We start from the raw sequence: 7,997 nt of genomic DNA, 5'->3' as shown, positions 1-7,997 counted from the left end.
GATTATTTTGTATTCCTCGCAGAAGTTTTTAGTTAAATTCATCTTATTTTACAATCTTGGAATGTTTGTTTACATTTGAAGAAAAAGAAAATGTTCGTCAAATGTTAAAAATGTAAGAAATTGGTTTCAAGATTCCAACTAAAATATTAGATTATAGTAGAAGGGAGTAAATTCACATATAATAATAATAAAGTTGATATCAACAACATTAGACAGTTGGGAACGGAGTGCTGAGTAGTCCACCACTAAAGTGATCAAAAGGGAATTTTATTTATCTTTATTTAGTAGGGCCCTTTATAGGACCAAATTGCCCCCTTTATTGAATTCTGCTTTAACAGCTATGTCCTAAAAGAGATTGTCCCTAAGCCCCTAGTTGTAAAACATATATAAATATTGCTAATGGAAATAAATTTCTTTTTTGAGGAAAATATTGTGAAACATGAAACGACTTCATTGACTTCGAATTAATTTTTCATTTAAATAAAAAAATTTCAAAATTTATTTTCGGAGCCATTTGCTATTTAATTAATATTTTAAAGAGAGGGAGCCAGCTGTTTCCACCAAGAACGTGACGAGAAATGGGGTCCGTAGATGGGGAACAGTGGAAATGGGCGGCCAAGATCATCCGGAATTTGAATTTCATGTGAATTTAAGACGATTTTACATTTGAAATGGAGTTTCATTTGCAGTGTTGTCCCTCTTTAAAATAAAGAGGGCGGGTACCTTTAACTGCACAATTCCACAACTTCAACACTCCGTCCAAGGAAGAGAATCCAAAAGCAAAGGTATTTCGTTTCTATTTTTATCTATCAATTTTAGGCACTAATTAGATCGGATTTCGATGTTTAGATCTTCAACTTCAGCATCTTTTAATGTAAAATGCTGACTTTTTCACTTATTTTGCATTTAATTATTGCTAATTCTGCTGCTTTATCATCTCATAGAATGTGAATTTATTGTTTTGGAGTTAGATTAAGAGTTGAATAAAAGGTTTTTCGATTTAATTCCTCAATTGAAGTTCACTATGGATGAAATAATGCGTGTATAATTCATTTTTCATGATCTTTTTCGAATTGGGATGCTAATAGTGCCATATCTTAGAAATAGCTTTTGGTGATCATGCTGATATGAGATCATTTATTAATATATATATATGATTGTTGGTGTTTGTCTATGAAACAGGCAATAGAAAATGGCAGAAAACGAAGATATTCAGCCTCTTGTTTGTGACAATGGGACTGGAATGGTCAAGGTAAGCATTTAGATGATATCCATTTCATCTTATAGCAGTATGTTGATAGTAGTGTAGTATTAGTCTGGAATAAGCACATTGGTTTTATTGATCAGTCTTTTATTTAGATGCTGATTCATGTCCAACTTTTCAGGCTGGATTTGCTGGAGATGATGCTCCAAGAGCTGTATTCCCTAGCATTGTTGGTCGCCCACGTCACACAGGTGTGATGGTCGGTATGGGCCAAAAGGATGCTTACGTGGGAGATGAAGCTCAATCGAAAAGAGGTATTTTGACTTTAAAGTACCCAATTGAGCATGGTATTGTTAGCAATTGGGATGACATGGAGAAAATCTGGCATCATACCTTCTACAATGAGCTTCGAGTTGCCCCCGAAGAACATCCGGTTCTCCTCACAGAAGCTCCTCTTAACCCAAAGGCCAATCGTGAAAAAATGACTCAAATTATGTTTGAGACATTCAATGCCCCTGCTATGTATGTTGCTATCCAAGCTGTTCTTTCCTTGTATGCCAGCGGCCGTACAACCGGTACGCACTTTCTCTTGATTGTTAAACATTATGCATGTGAAACTTATATCCATCCAACGATAGGTTAATAAGATTTATATCTGAAAAGGGCTAAAACAAAATTTAGGTACCATGCAAAATTGGAAATATTATTGCCTGGATCTTATTAGAAAACAGATTTGCTAACTTCATTTGTCATGATCAAGCGTCATAAATCAAGATCTATAGAAGCCCATATAAACATATCATTCTACATTTCAGAAATGCATATTAATCTTGCAACAACTTGCTTGTGTGAATATCTGGTATCTTAACCTCCCCGTTTCCATGAACGTGAAAAAAAAATTAGCAGCAATCCTCTATTCCTCTAGTTCAAAAATTACTTTGGTCTCATTACCAAGTTTATTCTGCTTGTCATAGAATAATAGTGATTGTACATTTGAACAAATCTGTTCTGTAGTCACTCTTACCGTAACATCCATGGTTAATTTGTTTAGGTATTGTTTTGGACTCTGGGGATGGTGTGAGCCACACTGTCCCTATCTATGAAGGCTATGCTCTTCCACATGCCATCTTGCGTCTCGACCTAGCCGGTCGTGATCTCACTGATGCTCTCATGAAAATATTAACGGAGCGTGGTTATTCTTTCACAACTACGGCTGAGCGGGAAATTGTGAGAGACATGAAGGAGAAACTAGCTTACATTGCTCTTGACTATGAACAAGAGTTGGAGACAGCAAAAACCAGCTCTGCCGTTGAGAAAAGCTATGAGCTACCTGATGGACAGGTCATTACCATTGGGGCTGAACGATTCCGTTGTCCAGAAGTCCTCTTCCAGCCATCCATGATCGGGATGGAAGCTGCTGGCATTCATGAAACGACATACAACTCCATCATGAAGTGTGACGTGGATATTAGGAAGGATCTCTACGGAAACATTGTCCTCAGTGGTGGCACCACTATGTTCCCTGGAATCGCTGACAGGATGAGCAAGGAAATCAAAGCATTAGCCCCAAGCAGCATGAAGATTAAAGTGGTTGCACCACCAGAGAGGAAGTATAGTGTTTGGATAGGAGGCTCCATTTTGGCATCCCTCAGCACCTTCCAGCAGGTACACTATCCTTATTCACTCATATCTTGGTTGGTTCCTTCACAATTTTTCACAATCTTTATGTTTTACATAAATATGCTTATAAACAACTTACTTACAAGGGCTATGTCCCTTACTTAAATTAAACTAATGGCTGATGGAGAATGGTTTAGACAATGTTTGTTTATCGCATTTTCGACTTGAACGAATCGGTACATTTAAGATATTAAAAGAAGGTGATACTTTGGCAGATGTGGATTTCAAAGGCAGAGTACGACGAGTCTGGGCCATCAATTGTGCACAGGAAATGCTTCTAGAGAAGAGCTATACATACAGTACACGTTTTGTATCACAGCAAAGCTTATAAATCAAGTGGTTGCTTTCTTTTCTTTTCTGCTCCGTTAATTTATTTCCCTTTTTTTTTTCTTTTTTTCTTTTTTTTGCGTTCTTTGAGTTGGTTTCCAATGTTGCTTTATGGAGGGATTCTTTTTTTTTTTTGTGTAGAAGAGGTGGTGTATTGATTGATTTGTTACCGATATGGTTTTGGATTGAACCAGAAATTCTTTTTATTATAATTTCACTAGCCTTTATCTAATATGAAGAACTATTTTACTCTTGTTTTAAAGAGATTGCATTACATTTTATTGGATGTTATTACCATATGTTAATTAACATAAAAACTGAGTAGGGTTCCATTTTTCTTTAATTTATTTGGGCGATGTTGTAATCTTCAAATTTCACTCGCTAAACATACGAATACCAAATGAAAGGGATAATGGAAAATGAGCAAGAAAAAGAAAAAAAAAATGAAAAATATAGCTTCTCTTAAAAAGGGGTTATCATCATAAAGTTGGGAATCAAAGTGATACTAGTAAAATCAAAATTAGTTCAAACGTTTCTTGCTTGGTAAGGAGAAAGAAAAAAAGGAAGTAAAATCCATACAGAAACCCCACTGTTTATTTGAAGTGGCAAGCTATTAATTCAGATGATGATAGACCACATGTGCTTGCATTTCCTGATTTACATCTCAAGACTTAAAGAATGTTGAAGTTTGATGGTCCAATGGAGTCAGCGAACCCCTTTACGGACTGCTCCGGAACAGGCATCTTCGTACTCAGCGACTCCTGGTCTATAAAGATGACAACAACCGTAATATCATCATGGAAAAACCGCCTTATCCCTTTATCTACCTTCTTCAGGTCATCATATCTCATCTCCCTTTTCCTAGCCGCCTCGTTTAAAGCTGTTTTAATAAGCCTTCTTGCAATTCCCTGACATTTTCCGGGAGAGAGTTGACAGTGAGATATCATGGTACAAGATGTAAACCTATGCAATAAAAGTTAGCGCTTACTGCTCGTGGAGAGTTGGAAACAATCTCGACGGCCTGCTGATTCGTCAAATGTTCCCAAAGTCCATCCGATGCAAAAATGAGAAATTTATCACTAGGTTGTAAAACCCTGGTGCACAACGATGGTTCTGCTGTTAGCACAGGTCGACGAATGGGTTCAGAGAGGTGAAACCGTGGGAAAGAAGGATCGAGAGAAAACTCAGGCCTCTTCAAATATGCATCTCCAATAGATCTGGAAACCTGGTGTACCAGTTCATAGGCAAACACCAAAGAACATACAACGCTCAAAACAGAAATGAATACCGCTATAACTGTTGCATGCAAACCAACATCAAACTGACCACCATGGAGAAGAAAAAACCACAAACTTTTGAATATAAATATGTTCATATCAAGAACCAACTACAATGCACAGCTCGCTGTATATGTTTATCGTACCGCACCAGTAATAGTTACGAATCAACAGAATTTGGAGCATGTTTCCATTCCAAAAAAAAAGTTCTGGCCATCAACAATATAGCTACAAATATCCGTAATATATGAACAAAAGCAGGGTAAAGAAAACAGGAAGGCTATGAGTAAAGGTACATATAGCAACAATAAGCCTCAAAATGAATCCTTAAGATTCAGAGAGCAATTGACACTGAATGACGTAAGAGGTTACCTAAGCAATGAAGTCAAAGGAAATAGATTAAGGCAGTAAACAAATCAACATTTTGACCCGTAATCTGATATTTGAAGATTCAATCCTTTGATAATCATAGAACAGCTTGTATATATCTATCTGCTCAGGGGTGTAATATCATTCCAAACAACCTTAAAAACATATGCACACAAATTATGCTCCATTATCGCTTATGTAAAGAGAAAAGTAAGCCCTTCTTTTTGTGTGTTCTAGTAGTGATCCCACCTGAAAACATCATATATACAAATGAACAAAAGAGAGCATACCTGAATGATGCCTTTAATACGCCACACTCCATGCTTCATAACAACGATATGAGAATCATCTGGATGCAACGACCTCAGCTCCTGTCTCACCTCCTCTATACTTGCATTATGATCTCTAGTCAACTGCTCAGCAACTATCTTATTTGACCTACCTAAATACCCGATTACTGCTCGAGAATCACCCAAATTAGCTACATATAACGTCCCCCTCCATATAACTCCAACCAGACAACAAGATCCGATTGCAGCAATTAATGGTTTTATTCCACAAGACCTACGCACAAGCGCAAGAAACCCATCTTCGGTTGCGGAGAAAGCATTTCTAAGAATATCTTCCGAAATGGTTCCATTTGCTCGAGCAAGCCCTGCTAAATGATATATGTAAGATAGTTTCTACAATGAATTACCAAAAAGCAATACAAAGGAAAGCATTCATTTACTCTGGAATGAAGAACACAATCATACAGTTCAATCTTTTGTATCAAAGCTCCCTTTACATTCTAATTACAGTCCAATGAATAAATGTGAGTCTTTGTTAACCAAATGATGAATTTCCAGAGCCAACTACTGTGTAAGCTAACTTTGTTTGTTGACAAGTTGACATTATATTTAAGCCCTAACATGTTTCCATTAAAAACAAAATTTTCATTTACCAAATTTAGAATTCCAAATAAAATCCTACTCACCGTGATCACACATCAATATTTATTTTTATCTTTTGCACCAAGAAAATAGACAAACAGAAAAATACAAATTCATATAAGATTGCTTTAAACCAGCATCTATCACAGCCGACTGCAAAAATGAAAACTAGTTTGGCTACCAACATAAACTACATTCAAACAATCATGGAAAAATAAATGAATAAATAAATAAACAAATAACAATCCAAGAAATCTAAGCAAAGATGTACACAAGATGGCTCAAAACAAAAACAAGAGGCTTATATTGAAAGAATATAGCTAAAGACATTGAGACTAAAGAAGAAAGTCAGAAGGTCATAACTTTACCACCTTATGTAAAGAAAATTACAAGGAAGTGTTAAAATCAAGGGTAAAAAAATCCCCAAGAACTCAACTCACTACAGATAAATAAAGAACATAAATCATTGAAACCCCTAAACAACTCAATGAAGCATCCACTTAAAAAAGAAAAGAAATTGACAAACTTCAAAAGGAAAAAAGTAAAAAGGGAAACTTACTAATCAAATTTTGAAAGAGATGATCAGAGATAAAGCGAGAAGCATCAGGGCCACCATGTCCATCGTAGACACCAACAAAAATTGCATCTTTGCCAGTCTCAACTTGACTATGATCTTCAATGATCTCATTGGCTTGAACAACAGCAAATGAAAAATCACCACAAGAGTGTTTTTCAAGGTCTCTACACCAAAGAAGCGAGTCACGTAAAGAAGAAGAATCTTCTTCAAGTTCCTCACTATTGCTATTGTTGTAATCCTTGTTCATACGGGCATATCGACTCACTGGTCTCCAACAAGCCAGAGCTATCCTTGCCAACCATGAAAACATCCCTCATTTCCCTTAGAAACAAACAAAAAATGGAAAAGGAAAACAATGGGATTCCTGAGGTTTTTGGATACTTGAAGTTTTGGACCAAATAGTTTTGATCAAAAGAAGTGAATTTCAGATTGGGTTTGTTGGAAAAGTAGTGAGGAAAGTATGAAAGACTTGAAAAGGGTAATAGCTAGAGTGATGAATCAAATAAGCAGAAGAAATGTAAAACAAGAAAAGATATAAAAAAAAAAAAGAGAGAGAGAGAAAAGAAAACACCTTGATGGATCAGAGAAACAGAGAGAAAGTGGGGTGACCGTGAGAGTTTTAGAGAGGAAAAGTTAACTGTTTTCCTTTTTCTTTAGTTTTTTGTTTTTCTTTTTTTCCTCTTTTCAGAGGGGAAGAAAAGTTGACGAATCCTATAAGCAATAGCAAATACCAAATAGCAATGCTTCTTTATTTTATTTATTTCATTTTTCCTTTTAGAAAATAGAAAGTTGTCATTTTTTAAATATATATTGTTTTTCTCTCTTAATTTTATATTTTGACTGAGAATTACGATGATGCCATTAATTTGAAGATGAGATGATGGACTTAGATCTGGGACCGGCCACTCAGGCGTTGAAATTTATCTCTACTAATTAAAACTTTGATTTTTAATATTTAATTATTTAACAACGATTAATGCTTTAAATTTTAAGTTTTAAATTTCATATCTATAGATTTAAAGGCAGTGGTTGCATGTGGTTCATAATGATGTGTGAATATTCATTAAAAGTTTCGGGTTGTTGAAACTTTTGTGTGGAATGCTTAGGATTTTCTTGGATACAAGAAGGTTTATATAAATAAGCTTGGTGTGTATCCCCTTTTCGGAGGGTCTCTTATATCGTAGGATCATGGAATGCTATTAGTAGACCCTTGGGGTGTTGTATTAGAACGTGATTGTATAAGGTATGCCTTAATTTTTGAAGTCAATTATGTGATATAACTAAGGAAGCCTCTGACGGGACCTTTATATGACATGGTGATTGCCCACATAAGGAGTGTATGGGAATTTGGTGAGCTTCTTTGAAGGTGAGCTTTTTTGGTCAAAGTGGTTGATCTAGCGAGGCCTTTAGGCATAATAGTTGCCCCTCAATTGATGGGGAGGTTTAAAGAGACATTTTCGAGGCAATGCTTTTGGACAAGGTACTCCTTTTAGGAGGAGGCCTAATATGTAGTAATTGATGAACCTGAAAAGGAAAGCTTATGATATTGAACTTAAAATGTAAGTGTGAGCATAAGGAGATGGGAAGGCGAGGGGTCAACACTATGCTTGTAAACCTTGACCTTGACTTTG

The 7,997-nt window shown here is 35.9% G+C and overlaps 2 protein-coding genes across 5 annotated transcripts; one reads left to right on the top strand and one right to left on the bottom strand.

Annotated features, from left to right (window-relative positions):
- Nucleotides 1-440: 440 nt before the first annotated feature.
- Nucleotides 441-3,473, top strand: LOC108489133 (actin-like). Of its 2 annotated transcripts, none has more exons than XM_017793434.2 (5): nucleotides 441-785; nucleotides 1,183-1,252; nucleotides 1,386-1,779; nucleotides 2,256-2,869; nucleotides 3,100-3,473. In XM_017793434.2, the coding sequence occupies exons 2-5, from the start codon at nucleotides 1,193-1,195 to the stop codon at nucleotides 3,163-3,165; spliced, it is 1,134 nt and encodes a 377-aa protein (XP_017648923.1). In that variant the 5' UTR covers nucleotides 441-785; nucleotides 1,183-1,192; the 3' UTR covers nucleotides 3,166-3,473. The 2 variants fall into 2 exon arrangements, with proteins under 2 accessions (XP_017648923.1, XP_052883186.1); XM_053027226.1 differs by lacking the exon at nucleotides 441-785 and adding an exon at nucleotides 807-874.
- Nucleotides 3,474-3,668: 195 nt separating this feature from the next.
- On the bottom strand, nucleotides 3,669-7,092 carry LOC108489132 (probable protein phosphatase 2C 68). 3 transcript variants are annotated; one of them, XM_053027225.1, is made up of 5 exons: nucleotides 6,938-7,092; nucleotides 6,349-6,651; nucleotides 5,148-5,515; nucleotides 4,200-4,436; nucleotides 3,669-4,119 (listed from the first exon to the last, which is right to left on the bottom strand). In XM_053027225.1, the coding sequence occupies exons 2-5, from the start codon at nucleotides 6,611-6,613 to the stop codon at nucleotides 3,883-3,885; spliced, it is 1,107 nt and encodes a 368-aa protein (XP_052883185.1). In that variant the 5' UTR covers nucleotides 6,614-6,651; nucleotides 6,938-7,092; the 3' UTR covers nucleotides 3,669-3,882. The 3 variants fall into 3 exon arrangements, with proteins under 3 accessions (XP_052883185.1, XP_017648921.1, XP_017648922.1); XM_017793432.2 differs by having other exon boundaries at nucleotides 6,349-7,092; XM_017793433.2 differs by having other exon boundaries at nucleotides 5,148-5,512; nucleotides 6,349-7,092.
- Between the last annotated feature and the right edge of the window lie 905 nt (nucleotides 7,093-7,997).

This window comes from Gossypium arboreum, chromosome 4 (assembly GCF_025698485.1).
Source record: "Gossypium arboreum isolate Shixiya-1 chromosome 4, ASM2569848v2, whole genome shotgun sequence".
NCBI classification, from domain to species: Eukaryota; Viridiplantae; Streptophyta; class Magnoliopsida; order Malvales; family Malvaceae; genus Gossypium; species Gossypium arboreum.
Note: the sequence above shows the minus strand (reverse complement) of the source record. Positions and strands in the feature narration are given on the sequence as shown.